Genomic DNA, 21,084 nt, shown 5'->3' with positions numbered 1-21,084 from the left:
ATAACGAAAGTGAATTTGCCCACAGTGTACTGTTGAGTTTTTGAAAAATTTCAAAGCATTTTCCCAAAATATGTGTCAAAATAATATTTGTCACCAAAAATCATTCCATTTGCTGAAACACAGAGAAAGTAATGGCCAAATTAAGACTCAAAAATACCCCGTAGTGGATGAAAACATCCCCAACAGCACACAAGGGTTTCCCGTTGTCTTGAACAGGCAGTCACTCATTGGCTGTCACTAGGTGGCAACGATGATGTGGTGTGTAAACTTCCACTGTGCGTTCGAAGAAGAAACTGGCGCAGCTGCAATTTGAGACGGATTCTTCTTCTCACAAAACACTGTCAAGAAAGGATCTCTTCTGACCTCACAGGCTTTCAAAGCGTTTATCTTAATTTCTTTTGATTTCTTTTTATATACAAAAATAGGAAAATAACACGTGGAAGTCATATATTTTAAATAGCAGCGTAAAAGCCTTCTTTAAAGATGGCGACCGCGGACGGCTCGCGCTACTATAGTGGTAAGTTTGAGCCGTTAGCAAAAGCGCTTACACCCATTTAAATTCTCTACAATTAGCTGCTAATGATGTTTAGGTAAGATTATTCACTATCTTGTTAAACCCCAAAGACAATTTTGTAGCTCTCTGGGGTCTGTTGCCGTGTAACGTAACGTTACTCTACCATTTACATAAGTTATCTCTAGCCAGCTAACGTTAGCTTTTGTTTTTGTTGGGGCGTAATGTGTTTTTGTTGTTAGCAGTTAGTTTAGACTAACAATAAACTCATTACATCGGTTGATTTAGCCGCATTTTGTGTTTTATTTTGGGATTTTGTTAAAGGAAAATTGAACGGGGTGAACTGAATCTGACCGCGTGGTGATAATGTGTGTTGAGGTCATGTTGAACTGTGATATTAGCCAAGTTTGCATATGTTTTTCTTTATTAACGTTATCAAATTTGATACATCAGGCTTTTTGGCGCGTATAGTGTGATATAATGAGAATATGGAGCTCGTTTTCGAAGAGGTGATAACATAATTTCAACGTAATTTTGTCATGATGTGACTGTCATGATATGATCAGTTGTCACTCTGTTTCTCCCAATACCTTCATTGGAGAATCTTTATAAATTCACATATCAAATTTGATACAGCTTTATATGGTTAAAGTCTGTAGTGACTAGTTGGTTAACTAAAAAAAAACATAAGAGCTCAGTCAACTTCTATAGAAAGCTTCCAAGTCTCTAAAACATATGTAATGAAGATATAACCAGGCAAATATTTCATAACTGCCATGTTGTTATTTCATAACAACAATATCGCCACTGTCCTCAATTTGAAAAAACAAGCACATTGTACTAGTGTGTATTCTGTCCAGCGTACCAACACACCATTTCTTTCTAAAATATGAAATATTTAAGGGTATAGCTGTGCAATTTAGTGTGAAATTATTTTTTTGTTTCTATTCCAGCAACAAAAATGACATTTTAGCCAATATTCAAGCAGTGGCACATTTGCACTTGTTTGATTAGGAGTTACGACACGTTACTCGCATTTGTTAAAGACAGGCTTTCATACCTCTGACTCTTTCATCTTTCAGAGCATGATGACCGTGTCGGTGGACCAAAGCATCGTAATCGTAAAGGCAGAGGCCCTTTCAGAGCCCCATTGTACAGCGATCAGATTTCTCGGCCAAGGCAGCGAGGCGGATACAATGGTGGTGGTGGAGGTGGAGGTGGCCCTGGTCCCCGGTCGAGACTGCATGATGATGACGGAGATGTGACCATGGCGGAAGGTCCGCAAGACAGCGGCTCCCGGGGCAGATAGTAAGCTCTAGTGCTGCATGCAGCATACTTACACTTATTTTCTTATGTAACCATCACGGTACAACAGACAAGATTTTATACTTTCAGCAATCCGTATGGCCGGCCACAGAATCGGCGTGAGGAACGCAATAACAAAGGTAGACGAGGTGGAGGTGGAAATGAAGATAGAGGTGGCAATCGATATGGAGGCAGAGGAGGTGGAGGTGGCAGTGGTGCTGATGGAAGTCGCAAGAACTGGTTTAAAATGACTGTTAGTACATTAGACATTAATAGCACATGAATTAAGCAGTTATTGACATCTTAGGATTTAGCATGTTTGCGACCTAATGTGGCATTGTGGTTGTATTTGTATCTAACCACAGATTCCTTTCGGGAAGAAATACGACAAAGATTGGCTTCTGACTTCACTTCAGAACGTATGTTCTATGCCATTCCATGCAGTTCAGGTAAGTCTACGGTAAAATATATTTCCTCAGCATGCCATAGAAAATGTACCGATATGTAAAATTGCTAAATCTGTTCTGTCTTGTCTTTTTTGGTCATAGTATCACACTGAGGGCAACAAGGCCCAGTTTTATATTGAAGACTCCACTACAGCTAATGCCTTGTTTAAAGTGTCACGGAAAATAACAGACAAAGATGGATATAAGGTAAAAAAAAAAAAAAAATGCTTTTCCATAATCTTTCAGTGTTTATGATGCATTTAGTCATCATTCTAATTATATTTTTCTACAATAGTAACCATAAAAAAATTAATTATACGTTTCATGTGCAGATCTGTGTAAAATTCTTGTTTAATCATTGGTTTGACAATCTAATTTAGTGTTAATCTGTTGAATGGATAGGTGACTCTTGTTATGAACCCCTGCCCACCACCCACTTTGATTTACACTGATCTGAAGACCACGGATCTGGAGCATTTGAAGGTGAGTGATGGTTACCTCCAGCAGCCTTCAAGAGGATGTTCTCATTAAATTAATTTATGTATAATATACCTGACTGTCCTCTGCAGCAATGCATGGCCAAACGCTTTGACGGATCACAGCAGGCTCTAGATCTGAACAACATCAGAGTCGATCCAGGTTTGACTTGACTACAGTCATCTTTCTCCAATTTTAAACACTTATTCAGCTTGGCTTGTTGTGGGATGTTGCTCAAATGTTGGTCCTTTTCTGGCAGATTTGGTTTCTCAAAATATTGAGGTCACTTTAAATAGGAGGAACTCCATGCTGGGAGTTATCAAAATAATTGAGGAGAACATTCCTGAGGTAAGAAATTAACATTTACATGTTTGATTACCTGAAAATATAAATTTCTTCTAAAAAGCTCAGCAGGCATGTACTCAACCCATTTAAAAAAGACCCCAAATGTTTGAACAGTAGTGTACATGAACTCTACAGATGCAATTAAATCTTATTTTTTCATTCACAGCTGGTTTGTCTCAACCTGAGTAACAACCGGTTATACAGGCTGGATGACTTGGCTGATATTGTCAACAAGGTTCCCAACCTGAAGATTCTCAATCTATCACACAATGAGGTATGTGTATGCTGTCTGATACCTATAGATTGACCTTTTCCTGTAGTCTTCTTAGTCATGCATTATTGTGTCATCTTGTAGCTGAAGACAGAGAGAGAACTTGATAAACTCAGAGATCTGAAGCTGGTGGATCTCTCATTGGAGGGAAATCCTTTGTGTGGCCACTTCAAGATCCAGGCTGACTATGTCAGGTTAGTCTTCTCAATTGTTGGTTGTTTGTTGAACATCATACAGCAAGAAAAATACTATACACAAGTACACAAATGTCAAGCACAAGACTTGCAAATGTGCTTTTACATTACTCGGCAGTAGCAAGCCTCTGTGTGCCTCAAACTATAGAGGTTGATATGAAAGAGAAAAATAGTTTGCACTAATGTCCACTAAAGCACTCTGGCAGCACTGATAATGCAACGCATACATGTTGCATCACATTTTGCAATGTGACCAATTTAGGGGCACAACACCACACAATCTAGCTTGCCCAGTGTCTGCTGTTATGTACTTGCGTAGAGTATGTTTCAGGCCTGAAATAAAATCTTTGAGGGTTTGTGTGGTTGTGCGCTCGTGCACATGAAAGCATGCATATGCATGGACATTTGTATCAATACGCAAAACATTTAACAAAAACAGAAAAACCCGGTGTGCATAAAAATACACCTAGAAAACATGTCGATTATTAATAGCTTAATTTGAGACAGACATATAATGTGTGTTGAACATTAAAAATACACATTGCATTTTAATTTATTCTGTAGGAATAATAATTGCCCGACAGGAGGCTGATGTGACATTTGTAAGGACATTCTTAGTAGAAAGTGTTCTTTTTTTTTATTTTTATTTTTTTATATATATATCACACTTGAAAACAATGAGCTATTTCTTATTAATTGTCCCTAATCATTACATATTATTCTAAAGAAAAAAACAATCCCATCCGCCAGAGTCATTCAGTCCTGTCTGTAATATGCAGGTGTATTAACTCTTAACCAGTGAGCACTTGGTTATTTTCCTCTAGTTCCACTATCATCAGGCATGTGATTAATATTTACTTGTTCGTGTTCCAGTGGCAATCCAGTAAGCAGCTTAAAAACTTTACAAACCAAGTTTGTCAACACCTCTGGTTCTTTTTTATGGTTCTTCTCACACCTGCTTTTTCATTCTTGCTCCCCCCCCCACACACTCTTTTCTCTGTTCCCACCTGGTTGTCCCTGTAGCTTTTAGCACAGAACACGCCGATTATCTTTTTAGCATATTGTAAATATGCTAGCATTTTAGCACATTGCAAATTTCATTAGTTTAAACTTCAGTAGTTAATTCAATTTAAGCAGCAGCTTCATCATGTGACCTCCCAGAATGCCCATGGATAAGTTGGCATAGAAGGATGGAACATAATCTTGGAGATGATGCTCGATTAAGTACATTTGACCTCCACCTTTCTAAAATGCTGGCACCCTCTTCCCTCCACCCGCCCTGCACATGTCTGACACCTGGAGTGATGCTGATGCTGTTTGGCCAGTGAGAGGCTGGTTAGCCAAAGACGGGTAAGATCCCACCTCATGATTAAGGGACAACCTAAGGCAGGCACAGCCGCAAAACTGGCCACAGCCAACGTCTTGAAGATGAAGAACGATCACCGAAGATGAAGAGTTGTTCGTGAGGAGATGCCATGGGTGGAGAAGGAGAGGGAAGGTTTTTAAGAGAAACCTTAAGCCAAGCACTGCTCAGAAACATGAGCTCTGCTGCATGCTGCAAAATGAATAACGAGAGTAGAGGCAATTCTCTTTGTCTCTCTCTGTTTCTGTATTCAAAGGTGGAGGGTAGTTGGTCAGACTGACCACTTTCATGATCCTCGTCCTAGAGCATGTTGGAGGAAAAACGTCAAAGACGAAACATTGAGAGGAAAATACTGGAGGAGGATCACAAGAAACGAGTTTCAAATATTCATATCAAATAGACTAAAGTACAAATTAGAGTAAATAGGAAACAGAAACGTAAGGTGTCTGGGCTCAAATATAGCTTTAATTAATTGTTTGAATAAATACCCTGCTGTTCTTAAATTTAATAGAAGGGTCCAAATTAAGTAGGCCATAAAACCCATACACCTTTATACCGGTCATTTATTTTATCATATAATGATCTGTTCAGAGGCTCAGGGTTCAACTCTTTATTTACATCTGACCCCTTTTATTAACTCCCACTCTTTTGGTGTGGTTTCTCACTGTATAGCTGTCTTCTCTGTGGCTGATCCATAAATTTAAACCTCTCTAGTGTCCAAACACTTATTTTCCCCTCCCATATGTATTGCCGCATTCACTCACAATTAGGTCTATTATATATAAATGTATTTATTTATATAATTTTTTTGTTTGCTTATTTTTCCCCCTAAATTCTTAATAGCTACTCATATCATCATAATTCTCTTATTGTCATCTTGAGCAGCCTGGTTCTGCATCATTTTTTCATAGATATTGAAGCACGCTATGAACAAGCATTTGAGTTAACTCAGCGTGCCAGTATTTGTCGACCTGTATGTCAGTGCCTGATGATATTTGATAAAAAAAAAAAAAAAACCCGGACCCCATAGAGTTTTGCCAGTAAGAAACACTAGTATTACCATATTACAGGAAGTCAGATCTGGTCCAAGTACATTAAACTATACCCTTTCCACTGGGTACACTTCCTAATTGTGCAAAAATTACTTACTGCCTGACTGATTGATTGAATGGTGTGAATGTTCACCAAACTCTACCCCTCACAACACCCCACTGCCCCCATCGTTTGCCAGCCTGCTTGTGTCTGTGTTTCGGCCTGTAGGGGGCACCAGTGGTGAGTATTGTGGATGGGTAAGTACCATTTGCCGGGGTGGGAGGGAGTTGGGGCAGGGCTGTGATTGGCTCATTGGTGGCATGGCTCAGATGCCCATGTTTTTTATTCTCACAAGTACACGACAAACTTGCTCAAGTAACCCTTCACTACTTATTCAAATGAAACGAATGGTTATTGTTTTTTGGTGTTGATGTAAACTTGGTTACATACACTACTGTTCAAAAGTTTTATTCTTAAAAGCTTTTTTATTAAACTTTTATTTATCAAGTACACATTCAATTGATCAACAGTAAAGACATTTTATAATGTTACAAAAGATTTATATTTCAAATAAATGCTGGTCTTTTGAACTTTCTATTCATCAAAGAATCCTGAAAATTATATATCGTATTGCGTTTTGCCAGAAATATAAAGCAGACAGTACATCTGTTTTCAACATTAATAATAATAAATGTTTCAGGATATTAGAATGATTTTTGAAGGAACATGTGACACTAAAGACTGGAGTAATGATGCTGAAAATTCAGCATGGCATCACAGAAATAAATTACATTTTACAATTTATTCATATAGAAAAGTTGTTTTAAGTTGTAATGTTTCGAAATATTACTGGTCTTACTGTATTTGATCAAAAAAATCTATCCTTGGTGTGCATAAACTTAAAAATTGTACCGACCACAAACTTTTGAGCAGTAGTGTACATAACATTTTGTATGAAAATAAATTCACAGTATCGCAATATCTCAAGCCTGATGGATAATTATCTGTAAGTAAATATTTCTCTGATTGAATACACTCTTTACCTATTTGTCCTGCACTTAAGATGGCCCAGCTGAAGTTTTTGAGTGTTTCTATGGGACGGTTTTATTGGCACATGTGCAGTTTGTACTAACCTTGTTTCTTTTGTTCTGTCTTTGTGATTGTTGGACAGTGCCATACGGGAACGATTCCCCAAGCTGCTCAAACTGGTAGGAAATCCACAGTGTTTATCTGTTGGTGTAACCCAACGCTGTTTGTTTGAGAACAAGTGTTGTAATCATAATAATTGAAATGTCATCACATTCGCTCATTGGCTTAATTGTATATTAGACACATTGTTCGTCTGTTCATTGTTTAAACAACAGGATGGACACGACCTTCCGCCTCCCATTGGTTTTGATTTAGAGGTCGCTCCTGCGACTCTTCCTCCCTGCAAGGTTTGGTCTCGATCTGTTCTTCACTTTGAGACGCCCATATTTGACTTTCATACTTATTAACCTCTCACTTTTACTTTGAACACAGCCTAGCTACTTCTGCTCCGAAGACATCAAGAACATCATCCATTGCTTCCTGCAACAGTATGTATTTTTTTGGTCTTAATAGATATATGTATGTAAGAACTAATACATTCAGATCAAAATGTTCACCCTCTATCACCCTCCAGGTATTACAGCATATACGACTCAGGAAACAGACAGCCCCTGCTGGACGGCTACCATGATGGAGCAACTTTCTCCCTCAGCATTCCCTTCATCACGCAGAACCCTTCAAAGTACAGTAGACTTTCTCTATGCTATATCATCATCATCATCATCACGGCTGTTGACTTTTACTAAAGAGTGAGTGTTCTTTTTGTCCGCAGAAGTAGTTTAGGGGAATACCAGAAAGACAGTCGCAATATCAAGCGCATGAAAGACCCCAGTAAGTAATTGTTTAATAATCTAAAAATCTGTAAAGTCTCTATCATCTTATAGAAACTATCATCTATCATCTGTGGGTTAGTTTTTGCAACTTCAAGGTGTGATCACATTTCGGGCAGCTTTCTGTAACTAAAATGTGTTGTACCAACTTTCGACATCACGTAAAACTCCCGATTGCACATATTTCTGTTGAAATAACTGGATTATTTGCTGAGCAGCTGTAAATGTGACCGCACCTTTTGCTCGTGTCCTGAATTCTGTGATGAGTTTTGCCATTTTCTTTCAGCTACACGGTTTCGGTTGATTAAACACACACGATTAAATGTGGTGGCTTTCCTGAACGAACTCCCCAAAACCCAGCACGACATTGCCTCCTTTATTGTAGATGTCAACACCTACACAGTGAGTTAAACTTGCGGTTCAGTTTGCTGGCTTTATCTTTCACATTCAGATTTGCGGTTCTAATTGCTTGTCATTTCCAGGCTACACTGTTGGCATTTACAGTCAGTGGAGTTTTCAAAGAAAGTGAGTTCCTCTATCTAAAATGATTCAGAGTTGGTAGCTTTACTCTGAGCTGATCAGTACACAACCTCATTTATATACCCCCCCCCCCCTCTTCTCCTTTTTAAGTGGACGGTAAATCCCGAGAATCATACAGAGCCTTCTCTCGAGTATTCATTGCTGTTCCTGCTGGAGTTGGGTAAGATCTCGGTTACAAGAATCTGTAATTTTTTTTTGTTGCCTTTAAATATCTCGGTTACAAGAATCTGTAATTTTTTTTGGTTGCCTTTAAATATGTGCAATACCATCATATCATCATTGTAACCTATTTTCAACTTTTCAGTCTGTGCATTGTGAATGACGAGCTGTTCGTTCGAAACGCCACTACAGAGGAAATTCGCCGTGCATTTGTTGCTCCCGCCCCCACACCGTCCAGCAGCCCCGTGCCCACTCTGTCTGCCCCCCAACAAGAAATGCTTGCTGCCTTCTCCCTAAAGTCTGGCATGAACCTAGAATGGTCTCAAAAGTAAGGGCTAAAATACATGTTTGTTACTTCTACTAGATATCGTACTGTTTCTAGATTCATACTAAGATGGACAGCTTGTTAAGGTCAGACTTGCTTGTTATTTCAGGTGCCTACAAGACAATGATTGGGATTTTGACAGAGCTGCTCAGATCTTCACCGGTCTTAAGGTACGCCAGTGCCCCTTTCTCATGGTTCACAGTAAATCTTCTAGAACAGAGGATCATGTGTCCTGCATTCATCTCACAAGGGTCTCTTCTCTTACAGGCACAAGGAAAGATCCCAGATGTTGCATTTGTCAAATGAGGAGTTATTGCTGGGGATTTTATGGAAACTCTGAACCACAAGGTGCCTTCCTAATTCTATCCTCCCATCTAAAATAAAATGTGTCATTATTATTATTATTATTATTTTTTGGTCTTATTTTATTTTCCCTGTAATTTTTTTTTTTCTAAAGAAAGTTATCCACAACAATTTAAAACTAAAAGGTTTACAGAGCAAACATTTAAGAAAAAAAGAAGAAAAATAGAGATAGAGTGGAAAAAAACTCAGGAAGGCACCAAGATCCAATAGTTTTCCACTTTTTTTTTTTTTTTGTGAATACCCACCCTCCCCCCAAACCAACTTTGTGGTTCAAGTTTTCTGTAAGTTTTAACTGTTGTCATGTTCAATATAGGACAGATATGGCAAATAAAGTATGTGTTCATTGTTTGTTGTGTTTTGTAAAATAAATATTATGATCTTATGTACTAGACTGAAAATTTAATTGTGTTTTACTGTGACTACAGCTAAAGAAAATATGAAACCGTTTAGTATAATGTTTCTGTCTACCAAAAAGGTGAATGTACCATCATAAAATCAGTTACATCATGTGTGTATTATGAGGAAAAAATTTATTGCAGCCTGGGTAACCATTACATGTTATACAACATAACCATCAGAACCAGGCATTTGTGTGCGATACAGCCAATCTTGTGCGCTCAAGTAAACAAGTTAGTTCCTTGCATAGGTTTCCCTACAGCATGTACAATAGTGTTGATTGTTGGGAATTTTCATTACACTGTTTTTTGGAATGATAAATGGGCAATCGGGTCAATAACAGGAGGGTGACCGATTATACAGTGTAAACTGGCAACTTAAATCTCAGTGAGAAAGTTTGGGGCCAAGCTGCAGGTCAGGCCTGTCCCATCAGGCTCCACATTTAGCTTCTTGACCACTCCATCTTCAATCAGCATGACATACCTGAAAACAAACACACACACACACACACACACACACACACACACACACACACACACACACACACACACACACACACACACACACACACACACACACACACACACACACACACACACACACACACACACACACACACACACACACACACACACACACACACACACACACACACACACACACACACACACACACACACACACACACACACACACACACACACACATATCCAGGATCAGCAGAGGCAACTGAGAAGTGAAAGTGTTACTTTCACATGAAAATGAGAAGTAGACTGATGAAATTGAGTAGATTACTACACATTTTGTCTGACTTGTCCCCTTATTTTTAATGTAAAAGTTACAAATGGCAGATGTGGCCATTTGTAACTTGAACTCACGTCCAGTTATTTTAGCTGTGCAAAAACACTTATGCTGCTTGATGTATAAATGCACTAATTTAGTGGCTAATGAATCGGAAGTCTCGCACATTCACAGAAAATAGCTTGCTTTGATATTGCAGAATAAGGCTGATAGATACCACAATCATGATTGTGGGACATGTTTTTTTTCAGGAAGACCATCATCTCACCTTTGAGACCTCAAATTTCCAAGCACCTGGAGCAAGTGTTCATTGTTCAGGAAGAGATCCACAGCCTTTATAGAGAAAAATAGATTTATAATATCTATAAATATCTAAAACAGCACTGAACATTTGGGCCAGCATTTTTAAGTAAAATAACTTAATCCTGTAATATTTCCTGATTTTAATGCATCCAGATCTATAATATGTGCTGTGCATTGATCAGCATAAAAATTCTGGAAATGGCCCATGGATGAAGGTGCTGTGAAAGCAAGTGTCACCTTTGTGAACGCTCCTGTGGGATCAGCCAGCATCCGCACCTACAATAAATCAACCATATAATGACTCAATAGATAATCCTTAAAGAGACTAATTAGACTGTGTTTTAGTAAAAAGCAGGTTAATTAAAGGGCGGAGAGTTTTCCCACCTTGCCGTCTGCTCCGTTCTCCTTTCCCCAGGCGGTCATAACAAACACATCATTAACAGACACGCATGCGATCTCATCCACGCCTTTGGCCCTCAAATCCCCAGCCATCTGTACGAATCCTGGGAGATGAGTCTGAGAAAACAACAGTGTACAGAGTTAAGACAAACTAGAGACTGTGATACGGGTGCTGCAGTAATAGAACGAAAAGAGATGTGCACACAGTCATTCAAAACCAACCTAATTAGTTCCTTCACAAACTTGTTATTACACAGGGGTCGTCAACCTTTTCAGGGACTACTTGAGTGTCGTATTTCAGGCCCGGCCGTTAATAACATGCATACAGAACTATATTAATGCATTATAAAGCTATTAATTAACCATGAAATCAAAATTCTTGTTTTATTTTTATGAAAGATTGCAGTATTTATTATAAATAAGTTATCGGTGCACAAATGTTTTTTTTTAACATGCCCTTGTAATATTTAATTAAAATATCTTCCCCCTCCCGCTTGCAGCGACTTCTCTTCTCCGATAACGCGTTTAGTGGCGTGAGGGCGGGGCAACCTGTCACTCGCACGAGATCGACCAATAGCAAACCACAACGATCCAATCAATTCCCAATGGACAAAATGACAAATTTTGTCTTACCCGCCTTGCATTTTGTCTTGTTCAAGAAGGCGTTTCACTCTGATATATGTCAGAATAGGGAAGAAAAAAAACTATCACAGCTTCTGTTTCATATTATTGATTTACTGTGCATCATTATATTTTAATAATTTAAAGAAAAAAGTTTAGCAACTTTAGCTTCTTAGCTTTGGCTGTAGTTAACAGTAATGTATTTGTAATGCACATATTATCATACATATTATTATTATTTTAATGCACAGATCCTATGACTCCATCTGATCATATGTGAGTGCGAACTCGTGAATAATGGGAGACATGATATCAGAGTTCAAAAGAGGACAAATTGTTGGTGCGGGTCTCACTGGCTCATCTGTGACCAATACAGCAAGTCTTTGTGGTGTATTGAGAGCTGTGATATCCAGGGTAATGTCGGCATACCACCATGTAGGACGAACCACGTCCAACACGAGTAACTGTCTCTGAAAGGGATGTATAATAGGGCTGCTATAGCCAAGCCTTTGGTCACTCGTGCCAAATGTGTTTCATTGGTGCCAAGAGTGCAAATCTTGTGCTGTGGACAATGTGAAACATGTATTGTTCTCTGATGAGTCCACCTTCACTGTCTTCCCCACATCAGTGGGAGTAACGGTGTGAAGAAGCCCAGAAGAGGCTTAACACCTGGATTGTTGTTGCCCAGAGTGAAGCACGGCGGTGGATCAGTGATGGTTTGGTGCTGCACAGGGCTCCAGACTGCGACCAAATGGTCGCATTTTGCGACCAAAATTTGAGAGTGTGCGACTGAATTTTACACCCAGTCGCACATGTGCGACCAGTAATTTATTTTTTTATTTTTTCACGTTAAACGTGGAAGGGGCGCGTCAATGAATCTGGAATGTGTGGCAGGCCAATGAGTGTGAGAAGAAAAGGGAATGGCCACTGTAACTGGCTAATGTGTGGAGGGGGAGGGTCCTAGAGATAATCGAGCGCGCGTAAACGTCCGTGGGAAGGAGACGGAGACAAATATCAATGTCACGGACAGACAGGATGATGATGATTCAGAGTCAGAGGTTTGTAAGGTGATAAAGGCCTGAACCCACTATTTTCGGGAAGACTGGCTACGAGAATTCAGCTGGTTGAGGTACTGTAAGGAGATGAACTCCATGAGCTGCGAATGTGGCAGTCGCTACCCCAGAACTGCGGGGAAAACGAAGTTTGCAGACAGTGCAGGCACTTCGCAGTTTAAACACTCAATCTCAGCCTCAAGCTTAGAGTATGCCGTGACATGTTAATAAATAAAAACAAAATGAAAGTGGAAAAAACTGCGCTACTCAGCACTCATTCTGCTTCACAGACCGTTTAATAGTTCGACCCAATAATAGACAGCGCAGAGCTCCTCTCGCCAGTCGCGGGCCGATCGCGATCACGCGAAACAGTTACATCGTGGAGATCCAGTGAAGAAATCCATTGAGTTCGCGACAGAATTAATAACATTGCTGCGAGATCCAGTGAGAAACATTCAGATTTGACGCAGAATTCTCTGTTATAAACCATATCAGATCAAACAGCGCTGACGTGGAAACCAGGAGAAACATGTGCAATGAGCGAACAAGTTATTGAAGGCTTTAGGTCCACAGATTAGCAACAATCACCTTGGATTTACTGTAGTAACACTAACTGTAACTATGGTATACTGTGGTTATAACAGTAGCCTACACATATTTTTCCAGCACTTCAAAACTATATTATCATATTTAAATGTTATTTTTAATAATGTGTTGACCAAACATTTTTTGTTCATCCTTTAAAGACCTATTTATAAAACTAAAAGTTTCAAGAAGTAGGGAAACTCACACTTATTTAAAAAAAAAAAAAAGATAAAGATTAAATTCCTATTGTAAACATAGCTGCAGAGGACGCTTACTGGCTATTTTCACTCCCTAATATATATTTTGTCACTCATTTTGCTTTTGAATTAATATTAAGACATTATGAATGATAATAATAAAAGTTAACTTTATCTATACACCTCAAATTAAGCTCAGTGCTTTGTCATCCCACAGTGCTACCAAATACTTTCTGTAGAACTTAGTGCCACTGCCCTCAAATGTTAGTCTGGAGCCCTGTGAACTTAAAATAAAACTGCACATTGTAATTTCTGTACGTTAAGGCTATTTATTATCAAAGCATTTGTCAGTAATACAGTTATTTTGGGGGAAAATGTGAATAATTGCATTGCAAGGTGATTTAAGGTGTGCCCCTAAATTTTCTGCTTGCGCTCCTAAAATTTTAAGTCAGGGGCTACAGCGCTCCTAATAAAAAAAGTTAGTCTGGAGCCCTGCTGCAATATCATGGCATTCCCTACTGTACTTGATGGCCAAGAACTACCAAACCACTCTGGAGGACCATGTGGACCTAATGGTTTAAACATTGTACCCTGAAGGGCCGTGTAACAGCATGATAATGCACTGATACACACAGCAAGACTTGTGACAGAATGGTTTGATGACCATAAAAGTGAAGTTGAACATCTCCCATAGCCTGCGCAGTCACCAGATCTACATATTATTGAGCCACTTCGGGGTGTTTTAGAGGAGCAAGTCAGAAAACGTTCTGGAGGAGGAATGGCTCAAAATCCCACTGGCTGAATTAGCCGCAAAAGGAGGGCCTACACCATACTAATACATTATTGTGGTCTAAAACCAGGTGTTTCATATTCATTGTCCAACCCCTGTATATATAAATATATCACAAAACTGAATAATAATTGGCAGCAATAAATCCAGCAGATCCTATGTACCTTTGAACATCCAGGAGTGAACGCTCCTGGCACGGCAAAAAGCACTCCCTTTTTGCCTTTAAAGATTTCAGCCATTGAGACGCTATTCCCCGGGTCTCCCTCCTGGACCTCCACAGCGGGAAGATGTTGACCAACCTTAAAAATGTTAAGAACAGCATGAATAATACAGCATTAAACACAAAAAAACTGATCAAATCGATTCATTTCTTAATCCATTATTTATTAGTGAGTCAACTCATTGCCACGGCAACACAAACAACAGAGCTCTGATGACAACTGATTCAGTTTCAGATATCATGTGCTGTCACCAACAAGTTTGGACACACTTGACTGAATGATTCTTGTGATGTTACAAAACTTATGATCTTAATTCTTGTCCTTCAATGCATGAAATATTTTTTTGCTATAAATATAAGCCGTGCCTAAACATGAATTTACATCCAAAAGCTAAAATTGTAATATATTTTTTATGCATTGAACTCAATAGTCAAAAGCAGCCTCCTTCATGGCTCACGCTTAAGGGCCTGGAACGTCTTTTTAAAAATCAGTATATTTAAGGATTATGAAGTGTAGGAGGTCAAACCAAATATTATATTATTTTATATGAATTTTGGTAACTAGTCTGCTACTAAAATATGGGACAATTAGGACATTTTCTCTAGCAAAAAAAACACATACAGTATACAATATATTGTAATTTTATTTGTATAAAGTGGAAACATGCTATGCTAACCTCTTAATTGGTTAACTTTAACATCTATATTAACACTGGTTTGTATTTGCGCGCATGACACTGCGCACATTAGCATATCCGAATATAATTTTGGTAAAGTTCTTGAGGTACATAAATGACGATTAATTGAACTCCACGATTTGTTTAAAACAGTCTGAGATTATGTACGGATACTTTAAAAATTCTATATTGTAAAACATCGGATCTGCAAGCGCGCGACCGCTCCAGTTCTTCTCTCGTTGCGCGTCACAGGCATAGACAGGCCTACAAGGAAATAGTTTACTTCCTTCTTCAATATCTGACTTTAACTGATCGGCCACAACATATTTGAATAATATGCAGGAAAAGGAAATCGCAGCGAAAGTGTCATTCTGCTCACGTAGAATCACGAACACACACCCGTGTTTATGTTAGGCTATGAAATGCGCGCATTAACAAAAAAACTCATGGCCGCCACAGTAATCCAGAAGCATCTAATGCGTTTATTTTAGGCACCGTGCGACGAAAATAGTGCCATGGTCATGTGTAAAAGCCGACGACATGCAGTCCAGTCTCTGGGAGTGCCTGTTTAAAGTTCTTACCTGAATCGGCATGCTGGAGATGCGAGTGGAGTGCAGCAGTCTAATACTGTGAGCGGCTCGGACGCCTTTCTGTAGTAGTGTCGTGGAAATCATCGCTTTATATACAGACTGAAGCAGCAGCGCCTCCAGGAACACAACACTCCTCCAGCCTTCCCGTCCCGTCACGCCTCTCCTCCTCCCACCCCGCTACAGGGATACTAGTCAAAACACCTGCTCATCTGCGACTACTCCTTCTTATTAACTTTATTACTCTAATAAAGATAATATACTGTTAATATGACAGTAAGTACCTTCACCAATTAACTGCTTTGCAGGATGAAACAAACAAAAAGACACTCCCTCACTATTTGTTCAGCTGAATGACATCGTTTTCTCTCGTCATTGTTGATAGGCAACAGTATTTGTTTTGTTTTTGTAATAAGCAGCCTACATTTCTGTAGAAATTCTTTTCGACAATGAATGTGTTTGTTAATAAATTATGGTGCCATCTCGAATACATTCTAAAAAATGCTTGGGTTGTTTTTCGACCCATGTTTGGGTAAAAAAATGGACCGACAAAACCCAACCGTTGGGTTTAAACATTTTAAAACATTAAATCAACCGTTGGGTTTAAAAAACGTTTTTAAAAAATTGGGGTTTTCCATAATGTGACAGGCCTACATATCGTCACCTTCCTAAAATAATTGCCAAATTTTTTTTTTTTTACAAAAAATGATGTCATCTTCTCATGATGCTGGCCACTGGTAAAATCGCCCACATCCTCAGTTGAACAGATCATGCATTTCTACCCCTGTAGTATAATGGCCTATGTCAAGAGTGTGACTTAGGCTGTTTTATTTTGCCTAAGTCAAAAGACAATGAGACTTAGGCAATTTTACAAGCTTTTCAAGATGGCAGTTGCATCAAGAAGAACGAAAATCTACTCGGCCTCTGAAGTTAGGTTCGTTTTTTTGTGTTTTCTGAGAAACCTGAAAAAAATGACATGGACAATTATTTTAGGAAGGTGACGATATGTGACCCTGGACCACAAAATCTGTCACAAGTTGCACATGTATATTGTTGCAATAGCCAACAATACATATAGGTCAAAATTATAGATTTTTCTATTATGCCAAAAATCATTAGGATATTAAGTAAAGATTATGTCCCCAGAAGGGGAGCATGTCTATGTTCCCACAGCCCTATGTTCCCACAGCCCTACGTTCCCACAGCCTTATGTTCCCACAGCCCTAACCTAACCCTAACATACCTAAACCTACCCCTCACAGGAGGGAGACTTGTCTGGGATGTTATTGGGCTATCCATGTACCAGTACAAGCACTAAAACCTACCCTTCATGGGGGAATTAGGCTTGATTGTTTGACATACCTAAACCTATCCCTCACAGGAGGGAGACTTGTCTGGGATGTAATTGGGCTATCCCTGTACCAGCACAAGCACTAAAACCTACCCTTCATAGGGGACATAGTTAAATGAGAGAACATAGGGCTGTGGGAACATATGGTTGTGGGAACATAGGGCTGTGGGAACATAGGGCCTGATTTTCAAAATTTTCAGTAAAAAAAAAAAAATTCTTAGAAATGTGGGAACATAGGGCCGTGGGAACATAGGGCTGACCCCCCCAAAGGGGGATATTTCGTAAATTTCCTACCGTAAATATATAAAATATATATTTTTGTGAGTGAATGCAGCACAATCGCGAACATAAATGGACAACTTTAAAGGAGATTTTCTCAATGTTTCAATTTTTTTGTACCCTCAGATTCCAGATTTTCAAATATTTGTATCTCGGCCAAATATTGTCCTATCCTAACAAACCATATCAATGGAAAGCTTAAATATTCAGCTTTAATGTATAAATCTCAATTTAAAAAAAATGACCCATGCGACTGGTTTTGTGGTCCTGGCAGGCCCGTCGCGACAAGGCAGGCAAACCAAGCAATTGCTTGGGGCCCCGAGCTGGCCTGGGGCCCCAAGACAACGACTGGTTAAGAATAAAATGCAACGACAAACTGTGTGAGCGCCCCTTTGATGGTCAATGCAGTAAAGTGCAATGACACTGTTATCGGGATCCCCCTCAAGGGGGCCCCCCTCAGTAGTCGCTGACAGCAGCCAGCCAATTGCGTGATCTCTGCCGCCGCAAAATACAAAACCTCCTCGGCAGTCATCATGAAGCGGAATTATGCTTCAGGAAGCCAGAAAAGAATGGAAGAAAGGAAGAGGAGGATAAGAAAAAACAAGATAGTGGTAAGTAGGGGTGTAACGATACACGTATTCGTATTGAACCGTTCGGTACGAGGCTTTCGGTTCGGTGTTCGGTACGAGGCTTTCGGTTCGGTGTTCGGTACGAGGCTTTCGGTTCGGTGTTCGGTACGAGGCTTTCGGTTCGGTGTTCGGTACGAGGCTTTCGGTTCGGTGTTCGGTACGCATTTTCAAACCGAACGGTTCGTTGGATCATTTTTCCTGCCGACCAAAATTTCGTTATTTCAAATGTAGGCGGGTCGCGCGTGGCAAGCGCGCTCATAATGTAGAGATGCCGGCGCGACTACAACATTGCCCAACATCAAATGGCAAATGTAATGTAAGCGGAACGAAACTGGGCTACTCGTTATTGTGTGGTTGAAGGACCGTTGTTTATCAGTTTGGACCAGTGCAGCGCGAGACGATCGTGATCATGCGACACTGTTACTACACAGCACTAATAAGAGATCCAGTAAAGAAAGCATTTGAATTCGCCACAGAAGTAATAACATCGCTGCGAGATGTAGTGAGAAACATTCACATTGTTTGGCAGGAATAGAGAGCCTAAGTCCCGCCCCTCCGCTTCCGGCTCATGGGACCTTAGTTCGGAAAAAATATGTATGGAAGTCAATGGCGAGAGATAACTTATCTTTTTATTCCGTCTGAACTGTGCCCTGAACTACACATATGATGTTTGTCAATTTAAAAGGTAATTATGAAAGTCAAGAAAGTCGCAGTTTGTCATAAAACAGAAGAGTAACGTTTAGTTTTATGTGAAAATCGCTCAATGAACTACATCTCTCGTCTCGCACTATGTACGTCACAAGATCCGTTGCTTGTATGTGTGTATTCTGGCTCAAAACACTCAGGCATGACGGCGTTAAGTTACGATTATAATGTAAGACTATAGAAAAAATGACAGCCGTTAGCTTCAGTAAAGTTAGCTTCATTCATTGAGAGAAAAGGTATGACGTCGCATGTGCGCCTTCTGGGTTTGTAGTCTTTGTAATTACGTATTTTCAGTCTTTTATACCTCAACAGTTTTACATCAAACTGCGACTTTCTTGACTTTAAAATGTATCTTTTAAATTGACAAACATCATATGTGTAAATCAGGGCACAATTCAAACGAGATCAAAATATTTGTTGTCTCTCGCCATTGACTACCATACAATATTTTTCCGAAATAAGGTCCCATGGTGGTCGACCGGAAGGGGAGGGACTTAGGCTCTCTATAGTAGGCTATAATGCCTTCAAGAAACATTACGTCGGTTTTATTTTGACATTATGAATACAATGCCCTCAAATGTTAATCTTAACTAAAATAAACATTTGTTTATAACTACTACAATATTAAATTTATGTTTTTTCCAAGGAGCTGTTTTGTTTTATATGCTCCTAAGAAGAGTCAATTATAGCTCCAGAATTGCTCAAAGTAAAAAGAAATAATATTTTATGGTGCTAGTTTTAATTAAAAAAAAAGAAGAAAAATAAATAAATCAAGGAAATTGGCATTTCTTTCTTTTTGCTGTATCGAAAACATACCAAACCGTAACACGTGTATCGTATTGAACCGAACCGTGAATTTTGTTACATCCCTAGTGGTAAGTGATAAATTACACTGGATAAAATAGCTCCACATGTCTTGTACAAATGGTGTAATTTTGCAGCAGGTAGGCTAGAAAAAAAATATGTTTATGTTAGCTACCTGCCTGACGGCAAATGCTGCTTGTAACAAACAGTTAGTGCAACTTTTTTTTCGAACGGATATGTTTTTTATTGGGGGGGCCTCCATGTCCATTTTGCTTGGGGCCCCCAAATTCCTTCAAACGGCCCTGGGTCCTGGGTCACATATTTGACCCAAACAAGGGTTGAAAGTTGTCCAGCATTTTTAAAACGTGGCCTACATTTTAAACTAAGCTTGGATATAATTATGCCTTCAGAAAGGTTAAAGTTAATTATGTTTTTGGCACTTGGCATTACAAGCCTTGAGCTCAAGGTCAAATGAGATTAAAATGTGTGTGTGTGTTTTTAAAGAGTTAATGCTGCTATTAATCCTAATAGGTGGATCGTCTACTGACAAGCTTAACAAAAAATAAAAAAAGTGACTTACTGACTTTAATTTGTCCTTAAAGAGTTTATTTCCTGGAAGGAGGATTCTTTGTATTCTTTGTTTTCTTTGTATTTTGAGTTATGCAATAATAAAACATGATGCAATAAGGCGGTTAATTCAGTGATGCGTTAAATTTAATGCTGCATTATCTCACCTAAACTGAATATTGAAATATATTGACAGAATAAAGTCTTTACGCAATATGTCTGCAGGGCCGAACGGAGTAAATGGGGGATTTATTTTTCTAGCTATACCCACAGGTCAAGAGGGCCAATAATAATTTTTTAAAGTATTTTTTTAAAAGGTGCCATCAGTCAGGGCACCTGACACCTGTGATGTCTGTGGGGAAAAATTGTCACATTACATGAGGTATCTGTCTAAATCATGAAAAATCAAAGATCAGTGTGTACTGCTTCATATATTTAATGCAATATGCATTGCAATAAATTATGCTGGAAATACTTTTACAGGTTTATTCATAAGATCATTTTGACATAATCTATACAGAACAATTGTAGCCAAATAATGACTTAGCATAGTTTTATAATATATCATATGCCATGTTTTTCTTTTCTTTTTTTACCCTGGTCATCTGTAATGTCTCCCTAAAGGATAAAACAAGCATTAGCTACTGATGTACCATTTTCCCTTCATGAAAGACTTTTTAAAATGACTTTTCTCAGCTGAAACCATCAGTTTTTAATTTCCAACGTCTAAAGAACACTGGAAAAATGTCATCATCGTACAGTTTTATATTAGGCTACTAAAGAATGATGGTATGTGAGTAACACGAATGGAAAGCATCAAAATGTGTTTGAAGTACTTTTTCATTAGCAAGCTAAGTCATTGAATTGTACAC

The 21,084-nt window shown here is 39.0% G+C and overlaps 2 protein-coding genes across 2 annotated transcripts; one reads left to right on the top strand and one right to left on the bottom strand.

Annotated features, from left to right (window-relative positions):
- The first annotated feature begins 272 nt into the window (after window positions 1-272).
- nxf1b (nuclear RNA export factor 1b) lies at window positions 273-9,756 on the top strand. The gene is made up of 21 exons (XM_081390647.1): window positions 273-517; window positions 1,594-1,819; window positions 1,907-2,069; window positions 2,182-2,265; window positions 2,365-2,469; window positions 2,665-2,745; window positions 2,832-2,901; window positions 2,999-3,087; window positions 3,251-3,358; window positions 3,440-3,549; window positions 7,116-7,152; window positions 7,309-7,380; window positions 7,466-7,521; window positions 7,608-7,715; window positions 7,806-7,864; window positions 8,150-8,265; window positions 8,346-8,388; window positions 8,494-8,563; window positions 8,708-8,890; window positions 8,997-9,057; window positions 9,155-9,756. The coding sequence occupies exons 1-21, from the start codon at window positions 484-486 to the stop codon at window positions 9,191-9,193; spliced, it is 1,914 nt and encodes a 637-aa protein (XP_081246773.1). The 5' UTR covers window positions 273-483; the 3' UTR covers window positions 9,194-9,756.
- A 5-nt stretch (window positions 9,757-9,761) lies between these two features.
- Window positions 9,762-16,232, bottom strand: prdx5 (peroxiredoxin 5). Its single transcript, XM_081390648.1, has 6 exons — window positions 15,872-16,232; window positions 14,558-14,692; window positions 11,134-11,265; window positions 10,987-11,025; window positions 10,715-10,779; window positions 9,762-10,129 (listed from the first exon to the last, which is right to left on the bottom strand). The coding sequence occupies exons 1-6, from the start codon at window positions 15,962-15,964 to the stop codon at window positions 10,024-10,026; spliced, it is 570 nt and encodes a 189-aa protein (XP_081246774.1). The 5' UTR covers window positions 15,965-16,232; the 3' UTR covers window positions 9,762-10,023.
- Window positions 16,233-21,084: the final 4,852 nt, after the last annotated feature.

This window comes from Scardinius erythrophthalmus (assembly GCF_964197995.2).
Source record: "Scardinius erythrophthalmus genome assembly, chromosome: 17".
Lineage (NCBI taxonomy): Eukaryota > Metazoa > Chordata > Actinopteri > Cypriniformes > Leuciscidae > Scardinius > Scardinius erythrophthalmus.
Note: the sequence above shows the minus strand (reverse complement) of the source record. Positions and strands in the feature narration are given on the sequence as shown.